Source organism: Myripristis murdjan, chromosome 17, assembly GCF_902150065.1.
Source record: "Myripristis murdjan chromosome 17, fMyrMur1.1, whole genome shotgun sequence".
Taxonomy (NCBI): Eukaryota; Metazoa; Chordata; class Actinopteri; order Holocentriformes; family Holocentridae; genus Myripristis; species Myripristis murdjan.
The window spans coordinates 28,429,213-28,449,975 of NC_043996.1; the positions used below are offsets into that span (position 1 = coordinate 28,429,213).

At 40.3% G+C, this 20,763-nt stretch overlaps 1 protein-coding gene across 5 annotated transcripts in view; it reads left to right on the top strand.

Moving 5' to 3' along the window:
• Positions 1-7,698: 7,698 nt before the first annotated feature.
• larp4b (La ribonucleoprotein 4B) overlaps positions 7,699-20,763 on the top strand; it is a 50,895-nt gene continuing 37,830 nt past the window's right edge. For all 5 annotated transcript variants that reach the window (XM_030074381.1, XM_030074383.1, XM_030074382.1 and 2 more), the window contains exons 1-2: positions 7,699-8,443; positions 13,189-13,322. In XM_030074381.1, coding sequence (XP_029930241.1) covers positions 13,242-13,322 — 81 coding nt within the window. In that variant the 5' untranslated portion in view covers positions 7,699-8,443; positions 13,189-13,241. The remainder of the gene's footprint in view (positions 8,444-13,188; positions 13,323-20,763) is intronic.

A 20,763-nucleotide genomic window follows, 5' to 3' on the forward strand; every position in this document is an offset into this window, starting at 1 on the left:
TATCTACCTGACATTACAGAGGACATTACACATATCACACAATACAGCACACCTGTCTACTTGGAGAAACAAAACAACCAAAAAAAAGTCGGCCAATAAAAAAAATCACCCTCAGTGTTTTTGTTTATTATCCTATAGAGGAATCTGCATTTACAACATGCAACAGCTATTTCCGTGGAAGTTGCACTGGGTAACATTGGCCTTGGAATTTCAGGTGTTTGCATCTGGTCACTTTGGAAATAAAAGTTATGCAGATGTGCATTCAATTTCTATAGTATCAACTTAAACCTTCAACACAGCCTATAGTAAAAAAAAAAAAAAAAAAAAAAAAAAAACACATTCAGTCCACTACCCTCCCGTACAGGCTTCACTTTATTTTGAAGTGTGAAAAATGAACTAGACCCAGCTCTTGTAGAGAAAAGGTTCAATTTCCCTCCATCAGTGTCTGTGCTCATCTCGTCCCTTGCTGCCAGTCTGCTTGTAGAGGACCATCGAAACCACCATGGCTGCAGCCTGAAAGACAAAGGGTCATGTGATCATTATCCATGAAGCTGAGACACAGCCTATAGGCTCTTTATTGTAAGAACTGGGCAATTATACGATTTATTTTTTCTGTGATGTGTCAAAACTGCCATATTTTAACCTTTATTATGTAGGCTAATATATGCACAAATGTAAGTAGAATAATGCATAACTGAAAAATAATCATTGAAACCTCACATCACATGCACATGCACTTCCTCAGCCTGCTGCCTTCACATCCATCCACACACACACACACACACACACACACACACACACACACACACACACACACACACACACTGTGATCGCTGGAGCTAGTGAGTTTCTCCTGGAAAAAGATCACATGGTGTTGCAGGTTCACTCTGCTGTCCCACTGTTTTGAGGCCTAGCATGTCCAGGACTATGCCCACATTTTACTCTGCAGAAACATCGGTTCAAATCACAGCTCCTGAGCTCTGAGGGGAGAGAGGAGGATCGCAGGAAGTGGAGATCTGAGACTCGGAGCCAGATGTTCATCAAGTCTCCTCTGTCAGGAGATGAGCTCTGCTTCAAAATTACAATGGAAGGAGTCTGTGTCCATCTGTCTGTCCGCTGATTTTCTCCACAACCGTTCATCCAATCAACTTCACAACTTGCCAGTGTATTGCTGAGGACCTAAAGGAAGTGCACTGTGGAGTGTACACACACACACAGACACACACACATGGACAGAAATGCACAAACACATATACATGCACACTTTCTGTCTGTCCTTTGCTGTTCTCCACATCCATTCTTAAATCAGTCACTTTGCCAGTGTTGTCAAGGACCCAATGAATGTGAATTGTCGAGTGTACAAGCATGCACACACACACACACACACACACAAATGCACAAACACACATACATGTACATTGTCTGTCTGTCCTCTGATTTTCTCCACAACTGTTCATCCAATCAACCTCACTCAAACTTTGCCAGTGTATTGATGATGACCCAAAGGAAGCTCATTGTCAAGTGCACACACACACACACACACACACACACAAATATGCACAATCACACACACACACTCTCTGACTGTCTGTCCTTCGATTTTCTCCACAACCTTTCATCCAAACGACTTCACACTTTGCCGGTGTATTGCTGAGGACTCAAAGTAAGTGCATTGTCGAGTGTAAACACATGCACACACACATACACACATACACACACATTGCTAAGGACCCAAGGACTTGCAGTGTTAAGTGTGTTTGAATGATGTTTAGTGCGAGTTTATGTTGCTGCCATCAGGGCGCAGATATATTCTGCCGCGATGCAGAACAAACAGACTGAAAAGGTAATTTATTCCTGCTGCTATCACCATCGTGAATGCAACTTTGTAACCAGTCTGTGTTGATGTCTGTGTGATGTATTTGATGGGATGTTTATGTTATTGTTGTTCTTCTGTTTTTATCTGCTGCTGGCTGTAAACCAAATTGCCCTACGAGGATAATAAAAGTTACCTTGAACCTTGAATCTTGCATCAATGCCCAGTCTAAACAGGCACGTTTTGAACGGGCACTACACTACATATTTAAATAAGCAATAATAGATGAAATAAATCAGTACATTAAATAAACAACAATCCATGAAATAAACCACTACATTAAACACAAAAGCAGAGTTTAGCAGTGGTCGAATATGGACTACATTAGGGCAGTTATAATCTAATTGCGTATTTTAACAAATTCCAGTGGGCTATTGTGGTGCAAAAAGCAAGAATATGAGTACATCAAATGATGAATGACAACAAAAAATGAAGTAAGAGACATTTGGGCAGGGGCGTCGTAGTGGGGGGAAAATCGGGACTGATTACCCAGGGCCACAATGGGGGAGGGGGCCCTCGAAAGGCCTGAAATAAAAAGGTTTGCCTATTGGCCGGCAATAAAGGGGCCCAATAAGATTTCTTTTCATGGGGCCCAACTGCACCGGCACCGTAAGAGTCCAAATGGCAAAGAAAACTTCCAGGCTACAGCAGCGCACTGACATAGATTGTCTAACAAAGTGAAGAGTTGCCACTCCGCTCTATTTTCACTGGCTAACAGCAGCACACTGACAGCTTAGCTTGTCTATTCAGAGAGGAGGTATCACTTCGGCTTATTTTTCATATTCAATCTATGTTATCACAGGCATACTACTGCTCATTCATTGGTAGTTGAATTGTTAGGTCTGTTTCATAAGTAATTTACATTTTTAAAACAAACAATAATTTAACGTATTGTTAAATTATTGGAGTCAAGCTTACTGGTAAACATCTACTCCTTCAAGGTAATTTATTATGTTCTACAACTCATAAACATACACTAACACTACATTAAACTAACACTAACTAAAAATACAAAAATGTATATATTTGGAACTGTTATTGGAACCGGTAGGAACCGGAATCGTTAAGAGGGAATCATTAAGGAATTGGAATTGTTAAAATCCAAACAGGTCCCAACCCTAGTGAACTGTAGGGCTGAGAAGATTAAAAATCCCTCTATGCTGATGATAATGTCCTTTCTGCTCCTCAAGAGCAGTGATCGCAGCGATGTCCCTGTCTCAGCTGCAGCATTTTCTAAAAAAACACTCATCAATCACCTGACAGAGGAACACCAGCTTTTATTGAAGGTTAAGGGAATGGATTCAATACTTTATTGTTGATTTAAACTGAGTAGTTCCGGTCCTTGATTGTGATTGGCTGAGTCACTCTCGAAGCTGTTGCAAAATACTTAATAATACCCTGTGACCTCATTACTGTTTCAGTAGTAAGGCGCCAAACAGTCTCCAGAAGTATGCAACACTGTCACTCAAGAAATGCACAAAAAACAATAAAGCTGCCAGCAAAAAAAAAAAAAAAAAAAAAAAAAAAAAAGACAGCCTACGGGGATTCATGTTTGATGGAACCGACTGTGTCCCATCACTTCGTCTGAGAAACACCACTCATTGCTGCGGCTCAATCCACCAGCCTTTTACCTGGACAAACTGGACCAATGATCTGTGGTCACTTAACGATGCAACTTTAAGAACCTTGCCTGTTTTTATTTGTATCCTGTCATGGTCAATGTCCTCTATGCAATATGCCATTTGCAAGCGATATCAGTTTTTTACAGTGTAGCTTGGCATCTTGGCAAGTCACCAGACTGCACTGCAATAACAATGATATCGATGGCAAGTGGCAACAGCTCAGGGAAAGTGGGCATAAATAGTTGCCGTTGTCAGACACATATGTGGTTATAACATGACTGCAACGTGATGGGAACATTTTCCTTCTTCCTAGAGGCAAGAGAAGATGCTGGAGCAATATACCTGTTTCTGGCACTTGGCGGTTAAAACACACCTGTCCAGAGTCAAACATCCCTGTACCGGCAAAGAGGAGTGCTACTTTAATTGAACACAACTTCAATAATTGCACAGTTAATAACAATATCCAGATAAATGTTAATAATCACCCCAGTTTTTAAGCATGCGTACCACCACGGCCACACACACTGCTAGTGGCTTGTAAGTGATGATTGACAGGGATTATTTCTGTATGACTCTATGCAGTGTTTTTTAGGAAAATCCTCCTCACTCTGCCTTTGACCAATAAGCCAAAATGACAAAACAAAATGTGAAAAATCCCATTGCCTACTAGTTTTTGTTGCTGTTGTTGTTGTTGTTGTTGTTGTTTTCGCAAGGCAACAGAATTTCTAATTGACTTACATTCATTCATGCCTTGCTTTCCCCAACCTTAATCATAACCGTCTTCTGTTCAGCCCTAACCCTTAACCATAACCCTAACTATAACAAATAAGCCATAGTTTAGCTATAAGACTGTGAAAATATGAATTTACAAAGATTACACACCCAAATGTCATGCAGGTGATGTCAACTTTCTCTGCATGTCACACTGAGCCCTGCATTTATTTATTTACTGAAAATGCTTTTATTTAAACCTCACGGTCAACCAGATGTGTTTAAAAGACATTGGAAAGAGCAGAAACAAGATACAGTTTCTGTTCTGTGTGTTTGGGTTCAGATGTGAATCAAAATTCAAAGTGAAACCGGAGATTCTTCTTCGCTTTGGGGTTAAAAGGTACCAGGATTTAGGGTGAACACACCTAAACTTATTTCACCTAACTCTATATTGCCAGAATGGATTTTAACCACCACTGCTTTGGACAGACATTAAAATATATGACATTAATTCATAGTAAACATCATGGCAGGTCATATCAAATGAAACATTACATGAGGACAGGCTCTTGGATTAAATGAATTAATGCTTCTCTGAAAAGATAAAGGGACACCAAATCCTGCCAATATTTTAGATAATGATTTTTCTTTTTTGTTACAAATGTAGATGCTGGAAATATCTCAAAACACAATGTTATGTCACACTGTCTACATTTGGCCAGGTAATTGCATTGAAAATATGCACACCACATGCCACAAAATATAGATCCAGAAAAGGTGTTGTGTTTTAGGACAAATTCTTCTTTTATTGCAGCATTTCTCAGAAGAAAGGTTGATTTTTTAGCCTGTAAATTCATTTTTTTTTTAATGGCATTGCAGCAGCCCCACAACACAAATGTAGCTTTTATGTATTTTTTTTAAAATTATTATTCTTGCTATTATAAACCTTTTACTGAACCTCAAAATATAAAGTGAGGTAGAAAGTGTTTTTTTTTTTTTTTTCCAGTTCTAGCAGCAGTGGGAATCCCTTCACTCCCCTCACTTCCGGGTTGGAGCTCCACTCTGCCGCCGCAGACATATTTGTTGTGGTATACGCAGTGGTCGAGGATCAGCCAATCAGAGGCCGCCGTTGTCTCCGGGACACACCCACCCCGCCGATCACGAGTGGATCCGCGTGCGCCCGCTGTGAGCGTCGACCAATCAGGACGGCCCGCTGTGAGAGCGAGGGAGTGGGAGGAGGCGGGGGAGGAGGGAGGGGGGGCCGTGACAGCTCCGGGTTCACTGCTGCACCAGAGAGGGGCTTAACACGAAGAGCTCCCACTCTGCACGCACTGTGTGCGGCTCATTGATGTGTGCCAGGAGGAATGGTGTTTCACTGCTTTGGGTGATGTCCACATTATGAGATGAGTGCAGTTGTGCTGCAACATGGACCCACAAATAGGTCAAGGGATAAAAAAAAGAATATTTAACAACTATTAAGCACATTAGTTTTGCTTTCTCTTGCATTAACCTTTCGAAAATATTGTCCCTTTGCAAAACCCATGAATCCCAACTTGTGTCACACTTTGCTAGGCATTCCCTCACATGTGGGCTGTTTCCTACATTTTGAACACATGTATGATCAAATCAGTGTAATTACATGGCATGCATCTAATGGCCTTCGCCTACTAAAAAAAAAGGTAATTGCTCATTTAGTGCATAAAACATCAGCAGTTCAACATATGAGCTTCAGTGTGGAGGTGATGCTGGGCGTTGTTTTCTAATCTCAGACCGCTGGCTGCTTCAAGCTGCAGTAAAAAGAATGCAAAACATCATGCTCAGTGAGTGTGCCCAAAACGACTGCAAAGGAACACAAAACATTTATTTATTTATGTATTTGTTTTACAAATTTATAAGGCACTTATTTCTTTTTCTGTTTCTTAGAATTTAATTCTTCTTTTGAGAATTTGAGCAACTGCAGCAAACTCAATTTCTCCTCAGGGATCAGTAAAATATCTCTTACTCTGAAAACAATTACAGAATGGTTCCCTATTTAGTGTTAAAGGCACCATACAACCAAAAGTGGAAAGGTCTTGTGAAATTTAAGGTTTGGGTCTTATGGGAAAAGGGTGGACTAGAAAGCATGGAGGCATGTTTGTAAAAGTCAGTCAGTTTTAAAAGAGAGAGGCTGGCAGATCCACCGGACGACTGCTCCCAACACTCAGCAGCTGCAGCACTGTAGACACAAAGTGGACCACAGCACGGTGACAGGCACAGCAGACGATACACAGAATAAAACAATAACACACACAGCATCCACCAGTAAAGTACAAGTGTTGCATAAAGCGCTGCATGCAACAGCTTCAAATACATGCTTTCATTGTATTTTCACATCTTAAAAGGAGAGTGAGTGGAATTAGTCGTCTGTCACAGTTTGTAAACACAACATAACACACACTCCATAAGTGATGACTGAGAGCGATTATTTTTGTATGAGTCTATACAAAGTTTTTGTTTGTTGTTGTTGTTTTTTGTTCGAGAAAATCCTACTCATTCTTTAATTATCTTACTTCAGTCCATTTCGTCATACCCATGACAGTTTGCATTTGTAATTTTCTGGTAATATTAAAAAAAAAAAAAAAAAAAAAATTTAGCAGTTGTGTAGTAATTTTCTTGCAAGTTTTTATTTTTATTTTAAAACAAATTTTCAGTTAATTTTGTGCATTACACACACACATATGTGAATGTATATTTAAGTGGCTCTATAGATAGATAGATAGATATTAGGGGTGTAGAGGCAAATCCTTAAAAAAAATCAAACCATTTGGTAGACAATAGACACTACAAAGTGCAGTGTTTCAAACACATCCACTGTAGAGAGACATCTATATATCTATATACGTCTATATCTATAGCTAATCCAATGTTTAGCTATATCTATACATCTATCTATCAATCTATATATATACACACGTTTACATATATACACATGTATACATATATTGTGTATACACGCACATAATTATATAAACACCTATATATTTCTATATCTATGTCTATACACACATAGGTGTATTGATATTATATTTGTTCATTAAGTTTTCCACCACACATCAGAGCCTTGATCCAATCCAATCCAATCCACTTTATTTATATAGCACAATTTAACAAACACAAGGTTTTCCAAAGTGCTGCACAGCAAGATAAAACACCACAAAATAACACAACAAAAGCAGAATAAAAAGGTAAAAAAACACAGTAGGATAACACGATAAAATACGATAAGATCAATTAAAATAAAATCAGATAAAGTAAATAATAATAATAATAAAATAATAAAACAAAATAGGGTAGAATAAATAAAATATATTAAAATATTAAAATAAAATAATAAATAAAAATAAAGTAAAGTAATAATACAATTATAATTTTAATAGAATAAAATAATGTAAAATGCACTGCCCGCACAGCATAAAAGAAAAACATGCACATATAAATCATAAAATCATAAATCCTACATGCTATCAAAAGCTAAAGAAAAGAAGTGGGTTTTGATCTTCTGCGGGCAGCACGCGCTCGTTCGGTTTTTTTTCTGTGGCTGATTTTGACGCTGAAACATAGACGATCTTTGTGCTGCACACGAAAGGGAAAGGAAACGGCGAGCTCTCCATTCCGAAGCCCCTGACTGTCTGTCTCTCATCTTAACGGAACCGAGTGTGACACCGATCGGAAGCTCTGAGACGAACAACGTTCACTTCTCGATTTTCACGAGTTTCGCTGTCCAGTTTTATTTTTTACTCCTCCTCCTCCGCCGAGCTTCCTGGCCGTTGAGGGAATTTGCTTTCGGGTGAAATCCAAGGAGAATCCAGATTCATCTTATCGAGCCCGACTGCACAAAGTTGATCGGCAAGCTAGCTAGCTAGCCACCTAGCTAACACTCAGCTAGCTTACTTGCTAACTAGCTTGCACGGCTCGTTTTTGGGAAGCCCATTTTTTTTTATCCCAGCAGTTCAGTTTTGGGCGTCGTTTTTTTTGCCATTGCGCGGCAGCTGGCTGTGGTCCATTTCTCACACGGCTGTTTTGCGGCGAGGTTTTGCTAGTTGGCGGCGAACCGGGTTGTTGTTAGCTAGCGTGCTCGATATAGCCTGCTAGCTAATACCCTGCGTATTTAGCCTGGAAGCCAGTTCAAGGCCTCAGTCCAGCTCCACCATTAGCTGCCCCTACAGTCTTTGCATTGCCGTGCAGTGAGAGTTGACAGGTGAGTACGAAACCATATTCACACCACTTTGCTCCAACAGGCAGCGGATGTCCGTACGCAGGGGCTCTCGTCCTGTAAACAATCAGATTAGCTTGCTTGCTAGCTGCTCGCTAACGCCAGCCTGATTCAAAACGATGGGGGTTGGGGGAATCCGCGAAATCACGCCGGAGGTCGCCATCTTTCATTGGATGCTGCTGCAAGCCAGCTAGACTTTGGCTGCTACTTTTTTTTTTCTAGCGTGAGTCAACTTCGGTGCAGCTGTTTTGCACGCCGCTGTGTTTGGTGGCAGTCAGAGTTTGCTTTTTATTGCGGTTTGTTTGTCTGGACTTAGCGTGGATTTGTCCCTCTGGCTCAGTGTTGGCTACTTGTCGCTGTGCCTGGCCTTTGCCATGGGCATGGCATGTGAGCTGCAGTCTTCCTCGGCTGTGTCAGCTACTAAACACGTCTGCATTGCGTCTTTTAGTAGAAGTTACACCCATTAACTAGTAAGCTGACATAACCAAATGTATTTGAAGAGTGCAACAGACAAGTTTGGGGAAGGTTATATAGGTACAACCCCTCAATAACGGGCTGTCAAGATGCTGGCGAGCCATCCATCCTCCTCTTCCAGTGGTATCCGACTTGCTAAAAATAAGCAGTCGTTGGCCCACTGTTAAGTTCTTCATGTTTGAGGCTGAACCTCGGGTTTATTTTTGCACAGCAGAATGGTTTCAGCAGTGTAAATCATGTCTTTTGTTTGTGCTGTTGTGCAAACTGTGTGTGTGTTGTGGTCCACTGTTGTCTTGTCTAGACTTTTATGATTGACTGAGACAGTGCATCTGCTGAAGACTTGGACATGTACTGTGACCTGACCTGACTCAGGGGTTTTCTGTTTTTATGGGAGAGATCAGGGCAAAGTCTGGCAGGAGTCCTGTATAAACCTGCAGGGTAGCATATAAATACCAAGGCCAAGTTACATGCTAAACAGTTTTTTGTAACAAGACAAGGGGAATACATGTTTGTCAAGTTGACTGTGGATTCACTAACAATTTGTAAAATCTTTTAAGTCATGATTTAAGTTATGATACATAATTGTACCCTTCCAGATATTAGGCCTGGGATGAAAAGTTTATCTCCCAATTCAGTACTATCACAATAGTTGCACACTGATTTGATATGCATTGAGATTCTTAAGTTTAGCGATTTGATATTATGATTTATTGTGATCTTTGTTTCTTGAACTGGACTCTATCCTTTATGTATGTAAAGTTTCAAGAGGCTGTGATCATCCTAAAGATCACAATAGGTCATTTTATACAGTGATGTCAACTTACCAAAAATTGTTTCACTACAATAGAATGGTTACTATTGGGGTTATTGAATCCACAATAGTCTCAGCTTTCCAGTCAAACCTAATTTATACAACTCCAAGACAGTTTAGGCCTCAGTATGCAGAAATACAATATTTTAGAATATGTGGAAAAAAAATAACACATTTAAAGGCTACTGCATGCAAAAAATCTGCATGGTTTTGCCCCAGACTACATGGCATTAGCATAAGGTGGGCATGTCTGCAAAGGGGAGACCTGTGGGTCCTCATAGAACCCATTTTCAATCTGATAGCTTGAGGTCAGAGGTCAAGGGACCCCGCTGAGAATGCCAGTTTTTCCCTTTCCCCCTTCCCGATAATGTAACTTGACATGCTTGGTATCAAAGGATTCCTATATTGATACCAATATATTTACTTTAAATCGTTTCAGTTATAAAAAATCCATTTAAAAACATTAAAAAAGAATCAATACATAAGTGAATCGATTTTCTTTTTTTTTCTCTCCCACCTCTAGTGACCTGACTCAGGCTTTTTTATGGGAGAGATTAGGGCAAACTCCATTGCATTGTCTGGCAGGCGTCCTGTATAAACCTGCAGGGTAGCATATGAATACCAAGGCTAAGTTACATGCTAAACAGCTTGTGTTTTGTTTTGTTTTGTTTTGTAACAAGACAAGTGGAATACATGTTTGTCAAGTTTACCGTGGACTCATAACTATTCAGAAAAGCTCCCAAGTCATAATTTCAGTTATGATACGTGATTATGCCCTGCCAGATATCCCACACAGCAACTGCTAGGCTTTTGAGTTTTTTAACCAAACATGACAGAAACAGGTTGTTTGCTCAGTTGGCTTATGAATGACAAACTCAACAAAAGTGTTGGGTGACAGACTCAAGCCTACAATCTTAAAGTGTTTATACAGGGGACAATGTGAATAATCATATTTATGTAACCTATCACTTCGCCTTCAGTATTCATATTGTTTGCTGTCGTGGTGTGTGCAGAGCTCTCAGGACTGTAAAAGCACACACACACACACACACACAGTTGGATACATCTCCTAAATCTGCTGTTTCTGTCACTTGCTACAGCTGTTTTGATAGCTCGACTAAGTTTGATGGAAAGCATCTGCGTTCGGCTCCATTCATCACAGCGGCGTGACACACTCACACACGCTCCGTCTATGGGAATCAGTATGTGGATCAAAGGTCACCAGCTTTACAGCCATGCCATTCTTTTTCTGCTTTGTATGCAAACACAGCGAGGGCCCATGTCAGAGACAGGCACTCGATTGTTGGGGGGGATTATCACTGCTTTACAAATGGCTCCCAACAGCACAGAAAAAGAGGTGTTTCCAGTGCTGTTTGGAGTCTGTTTGGTCATTTTTTCCCCCTCTGCTCATGTGATGTTTAGGTCAAATGTGGCAGCTGCAGTCCACCGGTCAGACTGCTGATTTTGAACTGTAGTAGTTGGAGATGAAAAAAAGTGACCCAGAACTGTGTGTGAGGACTCAGGTTGGACCGTGACAACAACATAGCCACATTTCTTGCTTTACTTGTTCAAAGAAAGTAGTGGCGTGGTGAAAATTATTCCTGTCTGCCTATGCTAATGTGGAACTGAATGAAAGTCAATGGTTGTATGTTATTTTCTGCCTCTTAGCAGTGTGAGGGTCAGATCCTTGTTGAATATACAGTCTACAATGAATTTGATGCTTAAAATCTAAAACATTTACAAATTAAATAAGACTTTAAGACATGGTGTCCATGGAGCCTTAAAAAGTCTTACATGCTGCAAAATAAGGCCTTAATTCGCATTAAAATGTCTTGAATCCATTCATCTAATGCCCTTAAAATGCCACAGACAATTAAAAAGTAAGTTTAAGGCTTTATTTTCAGATGTTGCATAGTTAAATCTCAGATAAGTATGGGTAACTGGAGGTTTTGGGATTTATAGCATCCCACATATTGGAATGGGCAGAACCACCAGCAGTGAGATCAGATTTGCAGGGAGAGCCCACAACTTAGCTTTAGCTTCATAGTTTCAGAGACGTTCAAATTCAACCGAAAATCAGTTGGATAAACCCAATTTCGTGACTTTGTCACAAGGAAATGTTCAGTTTTTTTTCACTCCTATGTAAAATGTAATATTGTACATCTGTAATGTGAGCATCAGCCAAAGCATCAAAATCAATGAACAGGTTGCATTCAGAATAATTCTCTTCTGAGTCAGCAGCGGAAAAAAAGACATAGATGGTCCCTGCAAAACCGTTTATTTCAAGCAATTTAAGGCAATAAAGACTGTGGCCAGGTTATTTATCTCAATCGCAGCAGAAAATTGTGCACCTGAAGAGGATGATGTTTGCTCAAAACTGAACTAAATGGAGAGTGAAACTCACATTTGTGAGACGGAGAACCTGTCCTGCCACCTGATGTTGTCGTGCGTCATTTATAATTGATTGGACAACGTGTAAAATTTGGATTTCAAACAACCCCATTATTATCCAGGTGTTTTTATTTATTTGCAATAGTTGACAATTCTCATTTCAATGTGGACCAGTCCTGCCTCCAGATATCACCTCAAACCCCAAGACCTGCCACAATCACTTTGTTTGAATAATATAAATGCAGAGAAATTTATTGACATTGGTTGCTCGGTTATTCTCACCGGGGACATTAAATTAATGTGTTTAATCTCATTTACATGGATGTTCCAACAGAGACTGCCGTTAGATGCTGTTCATTTCACTTGAATGTCCCTTCTGTGCTCCTGTAGTTTCCTTGCTGACACAGAGACTCGCTCACAGACTCGCTCATTTGAACATAATAGATCTTTATTTCATCCAGAGTTGCTGCACTGCAGTTAAATCTGACATAAAACTTAAACGTAGCCAGTTAAATCAAATTTTATTCATCTCTTCTACCGCGGATTGAAATTCCCACTGGCCAAATACCAGTAAAAGTTGTCTGTGGATGACTTGGTTATAGTCGCCCTCCTCCACGCTGTCTGCCAACTTTGTGAGACAATAATGTGTGAATGCTTCGCTTCATATTCTCTGTTTAATCTTTTTCTGTTGAAATAACCTTGTAATTTGAATTCTGTAGCATTTAATAGTGACATTAACTTGATCCAGGGTGTAAGAGAGGGAGCAAGTTGTAGGTTAAAACTCAAAATCTATTGTCTTTTTATTTCTATTGTTTCCCACATTGAAACACTCAATTTGTATGCATGACGGTATTAAAAAAAATAGCTGACATCTCTATGAAAAATATCCATTACTTATTTTCATTTGTAATTTTTATTGTTGGCAGGCAGTATTGGAGCTGAAAGGTTTATTTCTGTCAATGCGTGCTACAGGAAAATGTTTGTATAGGCTGCAGTTACACGTCTTTGTCCATGCCCTGATCTGATCTTGTTTGTCCCCTCTCCCCTCCTGTAGCTTACTTGGTGACACAGAGACTTCTCCCTGAGGAGCCAAGAAGCAGACGGCTCATGACTTCTGACCAGGACACGAAAGTTGTAGCTGAACCACAGGTGCAGCAAGTACAAGAGGCAAAAGAGAACTCTCATTTGGTAGGCACCACATCCACATACACCAATATACATATACACATACATACATACATGGTTTATCACTCTTTAAAGGGGCAGTAACCTTTTAGCCTGTTGTCCTGCAATTTGCATTGATTTCCTTGATTCTACAGAACTCACCTCTTATGTTAGTTTAAATTGGGATAATCTTAAAGTGATTTATGAATATTAGGGCAGTAGTCTCCCGGTCGGTTGATTGATTGGTTGGTCGATACGCTCATGTCGGACAATCATTGGTGTTTCCGTCATAAGCAGAAGCGTGTTCCCTTGCAGCGTAGCTCCCCTAACTAATAATGGGATTAATCCGGCGGGAGGGATGTATGTTTATGTGCCTCTCCCTTTATATCTGTATGTGACGTGAGCTTGTGATGTAATCGTTTTCGAGAAGCGTGGCTTAGATGGCCTCTGTATGGACCACAAACAAAAAGTTTCTAAAGTTGAGTCTCAGACGATGACAGTGGCCGACGACCTGAGCGAGGGGAGGGACATCGAAGCCGAGGTCAGCGGTTACTTTTCAGATGAAAACAACACTGAGTTAGAAGATTCAGACCCAGATTGAGATTATGATGTAACTGCTGACCCGCCAGCCGAGGCTCAGTGGGTGAGACATGTTTGAGGAGGATGAGTTGTGTTTTATCCCACGCCACAAGAGCGAGTATCGCTGCAAGTCATCCTATCGGTATAAAGTAATTAGGTTAAATATGATCTGATACACTACTTCTTGCTTTTTGTGTTTTATATTTATGTTTAGCTATAATTCATTTAGTCTGCCAGGTCGGCGGAGATTTTTTTCCACCAATCGTCCAGTCGATTAGTTGAGGAGTAGGTCGAATTTCAGTCAACCAAGACATTATTTGGTTGACTACAGAACAAATAAATATTTCTGGCAAGTTATTCTCAAGTGTCCCTCTCCAGCCTAAATAGTTACAAACACTTTGGGGGACATTTCTAGTCTTTTTTTTTTTTTTTTTTTTTTCTGAAAATGACCAGGAACGCTAGGGGACACGTCTGAAATGTAAGATTGTTTGACTCTGTCGCCTCTGTTCTGATTGGCCTGTTTGGAGGTTCCAGGCGTTTTCATCTAAATGCAACTTTAGCACAACTTTGTGTTTTCCCTGTGAACAAGGAGCATTCCAGCGTGTAAAACCTATGAAAACATCAGATTGTTAATCTCTAAAAATGTTTCGACTGTGTTTTTGGAGCCAGATGACAACATATGCTGATTTGCATATTGATGGCATCAGCCAAATACACATTGAAGTCTGCCTGCAAGTACCAACAAGTTAATTGTAAGATTTGTCGACATGTATATAATGGCAATTCAAATGGAAAATGAAAAGTTTTTGCCACTGAAACAAACACATGAATATGTCCTGTCAGCACGGGTCTACACGACTAGGTGGATTTCTCATTATGTACACTACACTACACTCGACCACTACAACTGAATTCTCAATTTAATGTCTGTATTTCAGAGCACACAGTGAGACTTACGGGAGCTGCAGATATCCTGATTGCTTTTGGATTCAACCTATTATCATTTATTCCCCTGAGATTAGAGAACAATGTTGTTTGTTGCCTTTGAGAAAGTCACTTAGGAAGTTTAAATCCACTGATAAAGTTGGGAAGAGTTTGTTTTTAGTTAAATAAGCTGCGTAGTGGGAGGTCTCCTCTGCCCAACAATGAGACGTCTGCTGCTCTTTCCTCTTTTTAGCCAATTAGCACTTCTGTTGTTATTAATGTACGCCATCTGTTGGTCGGATGACTATGTTGCACCAAAATTTGAAGCAGTTTTTCCCCTCTTCTTTTTCACACTGAAGGAAAACGCTTTGATGGCTGCCAAATATATCCCTTCCTGGGAATGGCCCCACATGCAGACACACAGAGGATTATTTTGCATTACATTAACGCTCAGATTTTCGTCATTCGGCTGGCATTTTTACACAGATTGAATGAATTAACGAGCGCATCAGTGAGACCGGGAAGTTGTAGCTTAACTACAGCTGCGGCACATACTGTTCTGATTTGATGGGATCTACCTAAATCCTTGTGGCACTTACACCTATCACAGGTCTTAGCTGGTGTTTATTGATCACTATTTCCTAAAGGCAAGTGATTACATGCTCTGATATGTTGCGGTTTTCTGAGCAGGACTACTGCAGAAGGCATTAGTTGCATAAATTGTTTCCTGGTCGTGCTAAAAATCATTTTGTGAGATAGGGGATGTCAGCTGTTGATGTGAAACTCAAGTTCAGTTGTTGGTTCATTTGTATGTTACGTGTTGCATCCCCAGCATTTGGCTAACAGTGCTGTCCAGACTGGTGTGAAATAAATGCAGCATTAGTTTCAGTTCCCACATCACAAGCAGCCAGTATTAAAGCACACTAAGTAACAAAAAGTAGATACATCACATATTTCTTTGACCTCCGAGCAGGGTAAATGTGTTCAAACCAGGAGAAGCTTTGTTTTGTTGATTGTCCACAGTGGCCGAGAAGTTAAAAAGTCACCACTAAAAAAAAAAAAAAAAAGAAAAAGACATTTACCTGGCAAAGTGGCTTTTAGAGTAGAAATCATTCCAGCCACGGCTCAAGCTGATTTCCCACACTGATTATGTATAATGGAGAAGTGCTAGTTGAGGAAATATGAGCCAAAAAAGACGGAGAGAGGACCAGCTGTTCTTGTAACCAAATAACCATGACCTGTTTTTGTTTTTATTTTTTATTCTTTTTCCCTTTTCATAAGTGTCAGTATCGGCCTTATTGATCATAAGCTTGACATTTTCCTCCTCCTTGGACCGTGAAGGCCAGGGCTGAAAATAGAGCTGTAGATTTCAGGTGCAGCGGCGCGACACAAGCTGAGATTTGAACCCATGCATTGGCATGTGACCTCAGGGCATGATGCAGTGTGCTGACCAGAGCAGGACTTTAACTAGTGGGTTTTCAAAATGGGGTCCTTGGACCTCCAGGGGTCCTTTACGGGTGTCCATGGGGTCCTTAGCAAAATGACGAGTAGTTTAATTTCACTTAAATGTAATTCACTAGAAATTGTTAAAATGCAGAAACTGTACAAGGGATTGTTTTAAGATTTTCTTATCCCACCACAATTTGTTTGTGTTCAAGTATAAGATTTTATAACAACAGCTAACAACAAAATATCACAAACAAAAATATGTGTTGATATAAGCGTCTGTATAAGGCAAAATCACTTCATATGGGGGGTCCACAGCTTATTGGCAGTCATCTTCGGGATCCAGATCATGAAAAAGTTAAAAAAACAAAAAAAAACACCTTTTTCTTAAACTGCTGATCGAAAGAATTTGTGCTGTGGAAAAAAAAAAACAAGCTTAGGGGTCCATTATTGCTCCTGAATGGGTCTGTCCCACACCAGATTTGTTTGTGGGTATATATCTTAAACCCATGGCAGATCCTTTTTGTTTCCTCGCTGTTTTCTATCTCCCCATCTCTGTAGAAAAAAAATTAATGTTTTCTCATCACTTTGCAGTCCTCTGTTGCTCCTTGAATTGCTTCCTGGCTCATCAAAGCAAATTCTGATCTAACTTGCTTCTTTTAAAAAAAAGTGCTTTATAAATAAATCAGACTCGACAGAAACGCTATACTCGGTTAGTTCAAGGAAACGTCCCAGAAATGTTCAAGAAATCCTATACTGTTGACCCGCGCTACGCCAATAGGATCGATGTAGGTTAAAGTCTGGGGGTGGCTAATGCTGCTCCGCTGGGGGACCAGCTTTTAAAGAAATGCAGGAAAAACAATGCAGTGACTCCTGTTGTGAGAACATAAGCACAGAAATACCTCTTATTAATATCTTATTAGTATGCTTCCCTCCTAATGCCAGGTTACTACTGCAGTTAATTTTTTTTTTTTTTTTTTTTTAGCAGGGGACGTTGCTGTCAGACCTTTTCTTTTTTTTTCTCCCATGTGGTGATCAGGGATATCATTAAAACAGATCCATAACCTTGTTATGTGATTTAGGACTAGATTTAGGTTGATTGAAGTGAGGACTACTTTGGCTCAAACGATACAAGAAAAAAAAAAAAAAAACATGACATAAGCACATATTTTCCTGTTTTCTCTCAGCTGAGTCTAAATGATGCTCACTTAAGCCAACCCTCGGCAATTTTGTGCACTGCACCTTTAACTAACCACCACACAGATGCCAGTAAATAATGTTTTTCTGTCCTTTTCACCGCTTTGCCAGGCAAGTTGTTTGCTAAGTTGTTGCTGTTAAAGAAATTAGTTGGGCTGTTTTTATATCACTTTGGTGACACTATACAGAAAAAAGCACGCCTGTTTTCTCTGTGTTCTAGCAGAGATGAGGCATTTAAAGTCACAGCGAAAAGGCATTTTGAGAATGTCTTTTTTTTTTCTCTTAATTTGTTGTATTTACTGTTGAAACAGGATATTGTGGCAGAGCGTAACAGGAAGAGGCAATAGGTGATCAGTTAGGGAGAGAAAGGCAGTTTTATTTGAGGGAAGGGATGTGACATTTTATTGGTTGAAAATTTTCATTCATGTCTACAGGTTAAGCAGGAGGTCACTATTGAAGAATTCTTTACAATACTTTTGCATTTATTGTTAAACAGGTGAACCTCTGACATGGACAACTGTACTGTAATTTTAAAAAAGCCACTTTTTTACATTATGTTGCTTAAACTGGCATGCGCCTTTACTGTTTATTTAAGCATTTCATATTATTTGTTTTTAGTATTTCTCCTTTATCTGATTTATGGCAGACATCAGCGACTGAAAATACATTCTTCCGCATGACACCTGCTTATTTAGGTAGCTGTAACAGACAAAACAATGTGTTCAGGGCGTGGCGGGAATAGAGTGCTATTTTTAGGTTGGTAGGTAACAATCTGACACCAAGTCAAGTTGTGCTCGTTGGGTGAGCCGGTTCAGTGTTGCCACACGTGTTGATCAACTAAAGTGAAACCACTTGGGGCTCCCAACGGTGAGCAGTCATGCAGCACACCAGGGATAATGTTAATGCATCTGTTTGGAGATGGTTTCTAACTGATGGGCGTGTCTGGAAATTGAGTTGTTTCACCACAGGGTTTCAGGCACCATCAGCTTTGGCAAGGCCAGATTTAATGATAATGGAAAGTAAAGAATTTTTTTTTTTTTTTTTTTTTTTGAAGGCACATCTCAAGCAGACACATAGGGGAAATATTCAGGACCCACATTTCCTTCATGCTAATAGTTTTATGATGTCTAAATGATGACTTTAACCAAGTAATACCAAGTCATCATTTGTTGCTCAACCTCTTCCCCCAAATTTAAGTTGACATAAGTGGGTCAGTTGAAGTGGGTTGTGGTGGCAAAGGATGGATACACCAGCAGTGTCCAAAACAAACCCATTTGTTCAGAGAGATATTCCTTCCTGGCCAAAATAATGACTACAGATTTGTCACCCTAACCATCTCAGTGCAGTTCTGTATGTGGAAATAGGCTTTGTGTGAAACATTCAGTGAGGACACAAGCAGATTTAGACTTGATATTTAAGTTGGCCCCCTCACTGACACACCAGCGCTTGTTTTGTTGTTGGTTTTTGTCTTGGTCCTCATGTTTCGCTTTTCAGCGGCCTCACACCTGCAAAGTGTCACCACATGGGAATAATGTGAACTTTCAGCTAACGTTCTGCGACCCAGCCATCCAGACAGCGGGTAAACACAAGTGTAGAGTTTGCCGCCAGCCTCCTGCACAGCCGCTTGCTCTCTTCAGGCGCTGGTCAAGCGCAGGAAATGCAGATGTGATCAAGTCAAAAAATATTGCTGCATGTGCACTGCACCGCGATGAGGATGTTGCTGCTTTGTGTAGAGCGTAATATGTGACATGTTTCTTGAGTAATTATGTGATGAGGTTTTGGAATTTACCTTTTTGGTTAACCCCCTTTCCCACAGTCTGGCTCATTTACATCTACCTCAGTCACTGATTACCTATACTCCCAGAATGCCTTTTGACAACATGCACAGAACAGGCCTGGGCTTTTTTCATGCATTTGGGTTTTATGTGACAGTGGAGAGAGGGAGGATGATGACTAGCAGCCAGTGAGTGAGAGTTTGAGTAGCACCACTTTACTGAAAACACACATCTTGATGCTGCAGCATTACATTCTGGTCTATCTGCCGATCCTTTCTGTTCTCTTCTACGTTGGATTTCTCCCTGTATGGTTGTTCAACACAGATGCAAAATGGCGACTCTAGAAAGAAGATCTCGCTGTTTGATTGTGAGGAACGCTAAGAACCGACTTTTACCGTCAGTGTTTTAGATCGCTGAAACATTTCCTGACTTCAGACTCCATTGTAGCTGCTGGAAAAACCTCAGTGTGATGTCATATATCACTGTTAAAGCAAGTGGATTCTTCCATTTCTTCTTTTTTAATTTTTTCCTCTTTTTTTTTTTTTTAAATTCAGTGAACCGACGGCCCTTAGGCGCCGCCACAAGCTGTGTACGGAGGAAGCTCAGTTCATAGTGATTATTCCTCTGCGGATCTACTTATAGACTTCCTGCCTGCCTGGGTAATCCTGCGTGTTCTCCCCTCACACTTCTCAGTTCGTTTGCGCGATCCGTGCGGCTCGTGGGTGTCCGGGGGCGCTCCAGAGCCCCTGCACAGCTTTTGATTGATGGTAGCACATGTGACACTTCAGCCGCCCCGACTCGGAGGGGCTATATGCGGTCACCAGGGTGGGGATATCACACTAAACACAAGCCAGATACTGGCAAACCTGCTTCAGCTGATCAGATTCTCTCCTCCAGGGCTCCTGCAGGTCCTGGAACTTCTGGAAAGCCATGGAAAGCAGTGGAAATATTCCAGACAGGGAATGTCAGAGGGGTTATTTAATTCTTCGGGGACAAGTCATGGGATATCATGAAATTTTGTGAGCCTCAATTTAAAAAGTGAGAAGTAGTTATTTAACAAATACAGTAGTCATTTTCTATTGGGTTCATGTTCATGTACACTTTCTCCCACAGAATAATAAACTCAGATAAGATCTCTGAATCCAAAGTGTGTTTAAAATTTACACTCGGATTAAAGAGATGTCACGTTACGTTGATAAAGGTCATGGAAATTCAACATTTTAGTCACGGAAAAGTCAGGAAATTTTTAGAGAGTGGGAACCCTGCAAATCCAATTTTGAAAACAAGCACTACTTCTCCAGTCTTATGCAGTGCTGGTGCTTCAGGGTAATATTAGTTCTGGTTTGCACATCCTTTTGTTTTGATCCCAGTTATGTTTCTCGTCCAGGCTGCAGTGCTTTAAAAAAAAAAAAATCATTGTTCCTCAGATACTTAGCCGTAGGAAAAACCCTGAATTGCAAACATCAGTGCCGTGCTGCTATGTGTTGTTAGTGGAAAATTTGTCTAGATTACACTGTTACTTTAATTTCACGTGCTTTCCAGCA